At 40.6% G+C, this 12,958-nt stretch overlaps 1 protein-coding gene across 1 annotated transcript in view; it reads right to left on the reverse strand.

The window, feature by feature from the left end:
• Positions 1-2,852: 2,852 nt before the first annotated feature.
• LOC117879871 overlaps positions 2,853-12,958 on the reverse strand; it is a 31,386-nt gene continuing 21,280 nt past the window's right edge. The window contains exons 6-12 of the mRNA XM_034775364.1: positions 11,528-11,588; positions 11,377-11,423; positions 10,843-10,918; positions 9,517-9,618; positions 7,014-7,934; positions 5,932-6,042; positions 2,853-3,606 (exon numbers count right to left, since the gene is read on the reverse strand). Coding sequence (XP_034631255.1) covers positions 3,291-3,606; positions 5,932-6,042; positions 7,014-7,934; positions 9,517-9,618; positions 10,843-10,918; positions 11,377-11,423; positions 11,528-11,588 — 1,634 coding nt within the window. The 3' untranslated portion in view covers positions 2,853-3,290. The remainder of the gene's footprint in view (positions 3,607-5,931; positions 6,043-7,013; positions 7,935-9,516; positions 9,619-10,842; positions 10,919-11,376; positions 11,424-11,527; positions 11,589-12,958) is intronic.

Raw genomic sequence — 12,958 nt, forward strand, 5'->3', positions numbered from 1 at the left:
ATTGGGCCCAGATTTTGAAAAGCAGCTCCCATTCAGAATTTAGATTCTGTGTTGTGCTTTTCCTGGGATATTGTTCTACAAGGCTAGAAACCTGGAAGAAGTCCAGTCCATCTTGAAAGTGATCTTTTACCAACACAGACACATGGAGGATCAGGGCTATTCCAGATTTTCAACATTGGAGAACAATATCCCAACAAAACCACAATTTAGAATCAGTTGGACTGACTGAAAAAAAAACATCATTTGATGGGACAGGCATGTGCAGAACATTTCCCAGATTTGACAGATAATCCAGTTAGTTGTCAGTGTAGAAGTGTTAAAAGTAGAGCTGGTAGGGAATTTTTTCAATTAAACTTTTTTTGGGGGTCAAAAACTGACTATTTGTCAAAACTGAAACAGTTTTGACAAATCTCCGGATTTGAAAAAGCATTGAAAAAAGATGTCGAACAAAAACATTGACATTTTCTCAATGACCATTTTAAACTGCAGAATTGAAATGTACTTTTTGTTTAGAAATATAAGCTAATTAGACTGAAAAAAGTTTAAAAATATTGAAATTGAAACATGTTTCAAAATTAATCAAAACTAAATGTTTTGATTGACCCAAAGTGAAATTTTGTTAGGTTTTCCATTTGAGATTTTGACTTTTTGTCCCGATTCAGAATGGGACAAATTTTCAACTCTCAAAAATATTTGAGGGATGGGAAAACCATTTCCCACCCAGCTCTAGTGAAAAAAGTCATCGTCAAGCTATGCTACACTGCTACGTCAGAAACATAGGAGCATAAAACCAGAGAATGTTCATCTGCAGCAGAATAATCTCAAGTGCTAAACCATTTTTCTACAGTAGTTCCAGGATGTTTGAGCAGATTTTGCAGAAATCTGTAATGGTTTTGAATTTATACAAAAGTTAGCCTTAGATCAGAGGTGGGCCAACTATAGCCCCCAGGCCACATCCAGCCCATGAGCTCCTGCCTCGGGAGGCTAGCCCCCGTCCCCTCCCCTGCTGTTCCCCCTCCCCCACAGCCTCAGCTCACCCCGCTGCCAGCGCAATGCTCTGGGCGGTGAGGCTGCAAGCTCCTGGGGCAGAGCAGCTGCAGAGCAGGGGCCTGACCTGGTGCTTTGTGCTGTGTGGTGGTGTGGCAGGCTCCAGGCGAGTGGCGCGGCTGCCAGTCCTGGTGCTCTGGGTGGCGCCGCCAACCACCGATGCTCAAGGCAGGATAAGGGGGAAGGGAGGGGTGGGGTTGGATAAAGGGCAGGGGAGTTCAGGGTGGTGGTCAGGGGGTGGGCGTGTGGATAGGGGTCAGGGCTATCAGAGGGCGGGGAACAGGGGGGTTGAATGGAGGTAGGGTTCCCTGGGGGCAGTCAGGAAGGAGAGGGGGGTTGGATGGGGCAGCGGGCATGGGTTCTGGGGGCAATCAGGAGACAGGGAGGAAGGGGTCCTGGAGGGGCAGTAAGGAATGAGAGGAGGGGTTGGATGGGGTGGCAGGAGGCAGTCGGGGGGCAAGAAGGAGGGGTCGGATAGGGGGTGGGGGCCAGGCCACGCCTGACTGTTTGGGGAGGCACAGCCTCTCCTAACCGGCCCTCCATACAATTTCAGAAACCCAATGGGGCCCAAAAAGTTTGCCCGTCCTTGCCTTAGATTCTTGGAATTTTCATAATAAAGTTCCAGGTCAGTGGGAGCTGCTAGATGCTTTGCACTTTTGAAAATCTGAACACTTGTTTAGGTACCTCACTATGGATTTAGGAAGCTCTTATTTTTAAAAAATGTTGACCTGGAAGTGCTGGGCAAGAGCACCTCCGTTTGAGAACCTTCCTTTGCACTAAACTGCATGGTGTGTATATAAGTGCTGTAGCCGAGGGTTTACAGCTATTCCACCTTTAAAGCACTTTTCTCCCTTAATACTGGCTTTTAATGGCAGGATTATAAGCACTGAATATTTTCTAGAACTGGAAGGCTGGTGACAGGAGTTAATCAGTCACTCTCTGCTGCATTACTCTCTGGAGAGCTGCCAGCAGACCAAATAATATGGTGATCCAGAGTAGGCGGCTCTGGCAAACACACATGGATGAATTTAGGATTACATTTACCTGCAGATTCTAGCTACTGCTCTCCTGTGTTGCTGAGGAAAGCCAGTGGAATGTGTAGTAGAATTGGAGATTGGACTGACATGTAAAAGTGTGCACACACCCACCTCCACCCCAAGGGACCTGGTCAGCTAGAACAGGGATGCTGGTGATATGCGTGAGATCACTCTGCTACATTGCTGGCAGAAGCTACTGGAAGATAATGATAATATGCACCTGGCACTGGACTGACAAATGCATCACCTGTGGGAGCAGGAAGGAATGCAGATTAGTACAGGATCCTCAGGCTGCCTAAGAGCAAGTTCAACAAGTTCTTATTACTGAAAATCCAATTAATTTGAAGTTCTCAGCAGTTCGTGAGCGAAAATTCTCGCACGGAAAGCTTTGTGGTGTGCAGAAGAGAGATCCTAGGCCTGCTCTCTTGGATGGACGTACAGAACACTGGAGCTAGAATGCAGAGCTGCAGCAGTCCAGCAGAGTAGACTGAATTCAACAGTGGAAGAAAGAGGGGAGGAAAAAGCCCAAACTGCTTTCGCTGTGGCCAAATGAACCCTTCAGATACAATGATCTGGGAATGATTTATGTATGCCTATGCATGAGAAATGCCTACTAAAATTAATAGGCGATACATGCCACTACTAAAAAAAATAGGTTTCTAAAATTATAATTAAAATAATTTGCAAAAGTTTTCATTATGACATTGAGACTCTGTTTTTTGTTAGCAGTTAGCAATAAGAAATCCAAGGTACCACCAAACAATTCAATCAAGTTGACATTACTTTCTGCTTTATTAATTTTCATAGTAGGTTTTCTATAATTTCAAATGCTAGTCTAGTTTATGGTGTAGTTTTTTAGCTTTTATTACAAGTTTTGCATCCTGAAATTATTTGCATTTAAAGAAAGTTAAACAAAAACACAACCACTATCAGTCAGCTGTTTGCTTTAGGATATAGGGTTCCAATTTCACTAGAAACAAGGACTATTTTAATTTCACCTGGGTGGAGGATTTGTCTCCAAATATACTTAACACACACTATTTCATAAATTTAAAGAACCACACATCAGTAGAAACTAGTCTTACAGTAGAGACAAGTTCTCTTAACATTGAAACTTGAATTTTCTAATTCGTAAAAAAAATTGGTCCACATACAAAGTAAAATGGGTAAATACAGGTTTAATCAGAGCAAATGCTTTCTTTTTATTCAGTTCCAGTTGTAGCGTTCTCTTGGAGGTAAATCATAATGTGTTCTCTCTTCCTCTTCAGGTCTGTAATCTAGTGGCAAACCATAATTGTAATCAACTGTTACAATGGGTAATCTTTTGCCTTGCTCCATATCTCTTGTAAATTCACCTTGAAAAGGTTTCCTTTCATAATCAGTTGAATCATCTTCCTGGTGTATGGATGAGGACAGATGCATTGTGCGTGAAGAATATGGTGCAAATCTGTTTTTTCCCCCTCTGTTAAATTCATCTGAAGGACGTGTTCTCCTATTATCTTCAGGACAGCTAGGCCGATTACTATAATAAAACCAAATATTAACTATACAATTCTTAGATATACAATATTTCATTAATGATAATTGGCTCGCATTAAACTCTAAAATGGTGTACCTTCAAAAAGAAATTATAGGTAAGTAATTTACCCTTTAGTATACTGGAAATGGAAAAGGTCATCCAGCTCCAAATTCTTTCCTTTTTATGCTTCATCTTAATACTACATTGCAACTTCATTACTCTCCTCAATACCCTTCTTTGTCCTTAGAGACAAATTTACCTAGATATTGCTAACTTATTTGTATTTGTAATATTTGCCTTCTTTTGAATTAAGTTGACTACCCTTTCTGTAAGGTAGTTCTACCAGGAGTTCCCTATTTATTAATAATTTCTTCACTTTTGGATCATGTTTCTAGTTTTAAGACCCTAAATAATGTGAAAAAAAAATCAACATCAACGTTATCTTTCCTTTGGAATACATAATAGTAGCACTCTACTGCATGTTCTCTATTGCAATAATATTGTTCCTATGATATGGTGACTTAGGATGTAATAAGTACCATATATGCCATATGGTAAAGGGTGTACACACACACACACCCCCCCTTACCATATATACACACAATTGTTTTGTATTCCATCTCTCTGGTCACAAAAAATTTGTAATGGTGAGAATGATTAACCACTGGAACAATTTACCAACGGGTGTGATGGATTTTCTATCACTGACAACTTTTAAATCAAGATTGGATGTTTTTCTAAAAGATATGGTCTAGGAATTATTTTGGGGGAGTTCTATTGCCTGTAAGGCATCAGACTAGATGATCACAATGCTCCCTTTTGGCTTTAAAATCAATGAATTTAGCATATATACCATATCTTGGCTCTTTACTCTCAGCGTAAGTTATAGTATTTCATATTTACCTTCTTTGTACTGCATTTGTCACCTGCTGATCCAATTACCTACATCAGAGGTTCTCAAACTGTGTCATAGCATGGACTACATTTTTAAACAGAGAAACTGCCTTGTGAAACACCTCCCTCATATTCACATAGAACACAGCCCTCTCCGTCCTATTTATGATTACATCATCCCAAGTATTCACATACAAAAGCAATAGCCAAAATGAATTCAGTGTAACTTTTGCAGCATTTAATGCAATGTAGCAGCTAGAAACAAAGAGGATGACCAGCACTCTAACAACCACATTTAGGAACCACTGATCTAACCAATCCAAGTATTTTTGTATCTGGTTTCACTGTCCCTCATGATTTGCTCATTTTCAGGATCAATATCACCTGCAGATTTTGAGAATTCTGGTTCTAATCCTGTAAAATACTTATGCAAGTGAGTAATTCCATCAACTGGTGTTAACATTAGTTAGAGGATTAGAACTCAGCAAAATATGAGGGAATATGAAACCAGATTCACAAGATTTGGATTATTTAGGTCAGTCATGTCCTAACTGTGGTCCTTGGAATGCAGGTGTTCTCTGATTCTAACTAGCTAGTTTGCAGGTTTGGGACTTTGGTGTCAATATTACACATTCAAATCACGTACACAAATTAAAAAGGGTCTTCTATCAGATTCTAAATAACTTTCATGGTCTGATCCAATTCCCAGAAAGTCAATGGAAAGACTCCTACTGATTTTTGTGGTGTTTGGATTGGACCCTCAGTGCCGATGATTTGAGCTGTGCGCTACATGACAGCAGGATGGAAGAACTTCAAAGAAGAATATATCCCAAGTTTTTATTTTGCTTTAAGAATGAGTTCACCATGTAGGGACTGTTAAATAATTTCTAGTTAAAAATATGATTGCATTAATGAGCATCAATGTTATGAAACAAATATAATTTGCTGCACATTAAACTCAGGATTTTGTTTTTTGCCAATTAATTTGATGCCTGTAATAAAAAAAACAAACCAGACATCTGGCATAAGACTAATATATATATATATATATATATATATGCTTTTGTTCCTTTACAATGGAATGATTTGTGAAAACCATGCTACCAGGAATAAGGATTTTCCAGTGATAGTCAGAGTACGTACTTCAAAATCCTGATTTTCAGACCCATGTGCAACTTTATTGTCTCTGGTAACTAAAATTCTGCTAACAAATACCACGTATTATAATGTCTCATCCATTATCAGATATAATTATACACGTGCATGAATTTCATAATACATTTCCATTATAAATTGCTTATATTGCAGTATAGCGAGAACAAATATCTAGTTTGACAACTGCACATCCAATTTAAATTTCTATGGTCATAGTGGCAGAGGGATGGTAATGTGTAGAGGGGTATGTAGATTGATATATGAACGCTGGATATTTACCTGTAACTTCTACTGAAATCATCATTATCAGATCCGTAATCTCTGTGACGTGAAGGAGAAGAAGAAAAGTGAGGTTCTGGTAAATTTTCATGGGAGGAAAATGACCGATTTCTGAAAGAAACAAAAGAATTACACACTAGTCTTTCTTAACATGTAAAATAATTCACTAATTCTAGTGAAAGTTCTTTTAGATTTTTTTAAAAAAAGTAACCAAAACTAGTTAGCATGGAAGGAATGTCTTAGTTATATAAGTGAGAGTATAATTATTATTTTAGTAATATCAAAATTATAAAGTCTCAGAAGAATGATCTAATATCCCTAATTGTTTAAATTGTGTAAATCAAAAGTGAAGGATAGAAATAAGTCTTTAAAATTTATTTAAGTATTTGGGAGTGCTATAATTTAACACTATAAAGAATATTACTGCAAATTTTATGTCAAAGGTGTTACTTTTGAACCCAGTGGTCCGGAAGGGGGCCCAGAGCCCAGCTTCCCCCTCCCTCTCGTCGGCCCTGTTTAGCCGGTCCGCCCTTGCTGGGGGGCCCGAAAAATTTTTTTCACCGGGGCCCGAACCCGCTCTCGCGGCCCTGTTAACAAGGTGAGTATTTGTTTTAGAGAGTCATCAAGGATTTACAGTTCTTAAATGAGAGGTTCGCTAGCAGACATTACTTATGAAATAAGCAACTGAAATCCAACACTTCCTCACTGCTTTGCTGATTACCTCAACTTGGTTAAAGGGATTAACATAATATCATATTACCTTCAATCCTGAGGACTGATTTTCAGATGCAAACCTCTTCACTATAAAATGAAGTGAGATGAAGCATTTTGTCTCAAGTTGATTCTGAGCAGTTACTGGAAATGTGCTTTAATTCAGCTCTCTAATTTAAGAAAGTACAGAAATACTCTGGAGATGACAGTTTCCCAACCTTAGGGCCTGATTCTGCAAACCCTTACATGAGTAAAAGGAGGGAAAAAATCTAACTAATTGCTCATTATCCTAAAAATGTCATATAATAATATGCTGAGGAACAACACTTGCTACTCCCTAAATCTGCTGTAACAGCAAAACAATACTTCACCTGTCTGAACACCATTCACGTGGCAAGTCGTCATGGTCATGAAAAGGTTGCAGTCTTTGTCCATGCCCCTTATTAACAAAATCAAAATCTTTCAACTGTGTCTGTTCCTGTAAGTCATCATAAGCTTGATTGTCATGAAAAGGTCTGCGCCTTTGTCCAGGACCCCTATTATCAAAATCTTTCAATTGCATCTCTGTTTGTAAATCATTGTGAGGCTGATGGTCATGAAAAGGTCTCAGCCTATGCCCACGGCCCCTATTAACAAATTCAAAATCTCCCAACTGCATCTGGGGTTGTAAGTCATCATGCGTTTGGTAGTCGTGAAAAGGTCTCAGCCTTTGCCCAGGCCCCTTGTTAATGAAATCTAAATCCTTTAACTGCATCTGTGCCTGAAATTCATCATGAGACTGGTGGTCATGGAAAAGCCTTCGCCTCTGCCCACGGCCTCTGTTAACAAAGTCAAAATCTTCCAGCTGCATGTCATCCTGTAAGTCACTGTGAGATGGGTGATCAGGAAAGGGTCTCTGCCTTTGTCCACGGCCTCTATTAACATACTCAAAGTCTCTTGACTGCATGTCTCCCTGTAAGTCATCATGAAACTGGTGGCCATGAAAAGGTCTCAGTCTTTGTCCAGGCCCTTTGTTACTGAAATCTAGATCTTTCAGCTGCATGTCTTCTTGATAGTCATCATAAAACTGGTGGTCAGGAAAAGGTCTTCGCCTTTGTCCGGGTCCCCTGTTGTAGTCCCAATCTCTCATTTGCATTGGCGCTTGTAAATCATCCTGAGATTGATGGTCATGAAATGGTCTTCGTCTTTGTCCAGGTCCCTTGTTAATGAAATCAAAATCTCTCAACTGTATCTGTCCTTGTAAATCATTGTGAGAGTGGTCATCATCATAAATTCTTAATCTTTTCCCCGGCCTGTGAAAAAAATTAATATTTTTAAACTGCTTATTGGCTTTTATGTTATAAATATTTCAAGTTAGCCATCCAAACAAAGTAGCATTTTTTAAACTACTCAGGATTGAGAATGAAGGACATTATCACTCAAATATATAAAGGTACTAATATATTAACAGTCTAAACTGTCTAACTATAGTACATATTATATGTATTCTATAACCGTGTCCAGTGGCGTAGCCAGGTTCTAAGTGCAGGGGGAGCAAACATAAAAAAGGCGCCCCCCCTTGGCTCCTCCTCTGGCCACAGCACCCCTTGGCTCCTCCTCCGGCCACTCCGCACCCCCCACCTTGGCTTGCTCCTCCGGCCACTCCGCGCCCCCACCCCCCTTGGCTGGCTCCTCCAGCCGCGCCGCTCCCTCCCTCCCCCCCCCGGCTCCTCTGGCCACGCTGCGCCCTCCCTTGGAGGGGCTCGGTCGGGGGGAAGGGGTGGCGGGCAGGCGCTGCTTGCTTCTCCTGGGGGCTGGGGGGAGCGGAGCAGTGGGGCGGGCAGCAGCTGGCGAGATCCCCTCTCCCTGGCAGCTTCCTGCTTCCCTCGGCCCGGGCAGCCCAGCATTTTTTTCAAAAGCGGTGCCTGCCCGCCAGCTGCGGAGCGCCCGGCCGCCAAGTCCTGATGTTGGGGCCACGCTGAGCATGGGGGACGATGGCTGAGGAGCCGGCCCCTTCACTCCTCCAGCCGCGCCCACCGCCCCCCCCAATGGCTCCTCCGGAGTCTGGCCATGCTGCCCGCCTCCCCCTTGCCTGCAGGAGCCCAGCGCCAGCCCGGCAGGTGTCGCTTTTGAAAAATGTGCTGAGGGGAAGCAGCTGCTTCCCCTGAACCCCCCTAGCTACGCTCCCGACCGTGTCTCTTTCACCAACAGAAGTTGATCCAATAAAAGATATTACTTCACCTCAACCACCTTGTCTTTCTCATAATAGTATAAAACATATTATATTGTCAAGACCAGAGGTTCTCAAACTAGGGGTCATGACCGTGAGGTTATTACATGGGAGGTCACAAGCTGCCAGCCTCCACCCCCCCAAACCCTGTTTCACCTCCAGCATTTATAATAGTGTTAAATGTAAAAAAGTGTTTTTAATTTATAAGGGGGGGTCGCACTCAGAGGCTTGCTGTGTGAAAGGGGTCACCAATACAAAAGTTTGAGAACTACTGGTCAAGACTGTGAAAACCACTATAATTCCATATCACCTTTTTAAGAGACAAGCAAACCCAAAATAACCCCACAGAAAACTAACACCACAAACTACTGTACTAGAATGTTATCAAGGAACGGGAGATACAATACATGTCTCTTCCAAAACCAAAGGATAAAAACTTTTACCGCATAAAAATTGCCCCAATGAATCCAAAGTACTTGTAACGGAAGACATCCTGTCCTAATATTCCCTTGCTTCATCTTTTTATCACAACCTTAATTTAATTTAATTTAAAATAGGTATACTGAATTATTAGTACTGAAAATAGAACAGAATACCAATGTAACTATTCCAATAGTTATCTTTCACATTACATTTTTTAAAAATGTCATATTTTTGCCAATTACCCAGGAAAATCTTCATTTGGGAACCTATCTACAGGTCCTTCCATCACATTTGGTGGGGGTATAATATCTTCATCAGGATCCCACACATCCATTCCAAGATTACTAGGGAAAATAAAAGCATTTAATACAAAATTTCCTGTATTAAAAATACTGTTGAAAGAAAGTATGTACATTTTTTTCCAGTTGTGGAAATAAATTGGCATTATGGGAGTGCTGGAAAGCTAGGGAATCATAGAAGTGTAGGACTGGAAGGGACCTCAGGACAGGACCTCAAGTCTAGTCCCCTGTGCTCAAGGCAGGACTATGTGTACATTTGGGAGAATTTCAGTTTATTTTTTTCTGAAGAGGCTGATAGAAAAAGGCAAAGAAAATACTTCACTGACATATGACTCGTTGACAGTTGGGGTGAAGCCCCATGGTTATTTGCAAAATTGTCCCTCAATTACTTCACCCCTTCCCATATGAAAGTATACATGATAGTGATTAGTACAGAAAAGTTTCCCTATTTACATTCTCATAATACAGGAACAAGGGACATTTAGTGAAACTGAAAGGCCAAAAAATTTTAATTAAAAAAACAACAGAGCTTACAACTTCACTGCTACAATGATATCATAAAGGCAAAAGAGTTTTGTAGAATAGATGGATTAGAATGACATCTACAGTTACATTAGATTGGATTTTTTTTAAAAATAAGGAATATAAACCCTCATGCTTCAAGACATAAGTCTGCTACTGACAGACAGGGGCTAGGAAGAATCTTCCCTTCTGGGCCCAGTCTGCTACAGGGTCTGTTGCATCTTCCTCTGAAATATCTGGTAGTGGCCACTGATAGAAACAAGACAACAGGCTAGATAGACCACAGGTCTGATCTGGAATGGCAATCCCCTATGCAGCATATCCGGAAAGGTTAATAGATCCAGACTCTGGCTGGCTAAGAGGAGAGAGTGAATTCCAGAGTTAAGGGGCCCTCACTAATAATTTTTTGCCAGCTGTTCCCTACCATTCATAACTCTGCTGAATGCACCTAAGGAAGTAGGACACAACAACAGAAGAATTTAATTAAAAAAATCAACTTTAAAAGAAAACCGTTTCCATGATGTACATTTATAAAGACTTTATAATATAAAACCTAAGGGGAAAATTACACTTCATACCATTCATAACAGAAGTCTTCAAAGATAAGCACTCTTTGTATAAAGTGTAATAAGAGAGGTCAATATGTGCTTAACAGTACAAGAGACATTTTAAATATGACTCAAGCATTGAAAATTCAAAGAACTGCACTTGACAACTTCAATTATGTAATTAAAAGCCTTTGCCTACCTTCTCATTGGTTGAGTTCTGAGATCTGTTAGATATACAAGACCATCCATACGATGACCTCTAGCATCACCAAAAGCTGAAGAAAATTGTAAAAAGATTAGTGTGTGCAGTTAAACATGCTTGGAACACAGCTGCATATAATGTGGTCAATCGGGGCGCCATGTAAACCGTGGCATAATAAAACCGTGGCATGTAAAACTTGAAATAAGTTCACTATTGATTCCTGTGATTCAATTTTAAATTGCAGCAGACTGCACAAACATTTTTGCAGCAAACTGTTTTCCAACTGTAACTATTGCAGTTGCTACTTATGATTGCACCAATACACAGAAATCTTCAAAACCAATAATGGGGTTGGAGGGAGGGAACTGTCCTCTTGATGTGGTTCTGATCTGATGGTGCCCAAATACTGCTAGGCATGGAAGCAGCAGCAGGAAGGATTTATCTGTGGGAACCTGTGCAGGAGTTAAGTATGAGGTAGCTGTCACAGAACCACTGTAGACACAGAGCCCCATGTTTTGTTCTAGGAAATACCTTGAATTGCTGTCTCTGGATCCCAACCTTCAACATCAATAAGGTATCTGACAAAAAACGTGGCTGAATTATTATAAAGGTATAGATTATGACTGATATAAACATACTATTCTAATGAAAAAAATTATCTGAATTTTCATGTAATACTTGCCTACATATAAGGTAGCCAGTTCTATTAATTCCATTGGTACAATGAACGCCAATGAGTTTATCTATTACAAAGGAAAAAAATGTGAAAAAACAAAAATACCATAAAATAATTAGTGCAAAACAAAAAGAAGCCATTTATTGTTTACACTAAAGCAGTTTCAGTGAGCATGTTTGCTGTTTGCAAAATTATTATTATTAAGCCTGTACACACCAGGATATACGTCCAGAATTTATGTTCTTCCTGCTGGATTTGTAGCAGCAGTTAACTCAATGCTTCCCACTTCCCAACCTCTTGGAACCTAAACTAGTCCAGGCAGGGCACAGAAAAAAGGAGGGGGAAACTGGTGATAAGAAAAGTTGCCTGACTAGATAACCATCAACCACACTGTGATAAGGAAACTAAATCAAGTAACTGGAACAAAACATGACTGACTTTGAGGACAAATTCAAACCAAACTTACTTTCACAATTTCACTTACAGATTTTTATGAACCCTTCCACAAGCAAAAACACTGAAGTCAGCCTGGCAGCCTACTGGTAATGAAATGCACTACTAGAGGGATCCAAGCACAGGCGTCTAAATTTGGTCCATTACTCCTGGGATGGCAGATGCCTGAGGCATTGTGGAGGCAGTGCATTTAGCTTCTTGCTTTGTATTGCCATCTCCAGTCAACTCAGGAGTGGCACTTACAGACTTTGGAGACAGCTGTGTCTCTTCATCCAGTTGCAAACTAGGAAGTTGGGGTTCTGACCAACATTCAGAACAAAACATTCCGACCCAAAGGGTCCCTGAAGGAATGCCTTTGTCACATCCAAATCATTAGATTATGCAGGAAGGAAACTCCCTACACTTCAGCTCATAAGCCAAAAACAGCAACCAAGGAGCCAGAACATTAACTACTGGGATAAGAAAGAACCATTTCATAATACTGTTCTTCTTTTCCAACACTTCAAATTTGGGCCCTGGTTTCTGAGATTTACGTCCACCTGCAAACTGGCTATCCACAACAGAACCATACATCTTATCTGAGGTAGAGCAGTGCAACTTTGGCAATGGAAATTTTCTGACACAAACCATTACAGAGCTATCACAGTAAGAAACCAGGACTTGGTCAACAGAGCAGTCTCCTGAATCAGGCACACAGCTGAATGACTCTCAGCTGCCAGTAAAGATTTGTTCCAGAAGATGCTGAACTGAGATGTGCAAGAGCCTCCAATACTAAGGGAAAGATAAAAAGAGATGCACATGTAGGTTGTGTGCAACGAGTTCTGTGCAGCAGGATGTGTGCAACGAGTTCTTCCGTGCATAGAGCTGTCACACCAGCTGTCACACCAGCATAGAGCTGTCACATATAACTGTGTAACAGCTCTACACAAACACTATGTAAACTCCCAACCACCTCTATAACTGTATCATGCTCTTAAAGAATTA

Source organism: Trachemys scripta, chromosome 7 (assembly GCF_013100865.1).
Source record: "Trachemys scripta elegans isolate TJP31775 chromosome 7, CAS_Tse_1.0, whole genome shotgun sequence".
Classification (NCBI taxonomy): Eukaryota; Metazoa; Chordata; order Testudines; family Emydidae; genus Trachemys; species Trachemys scripta.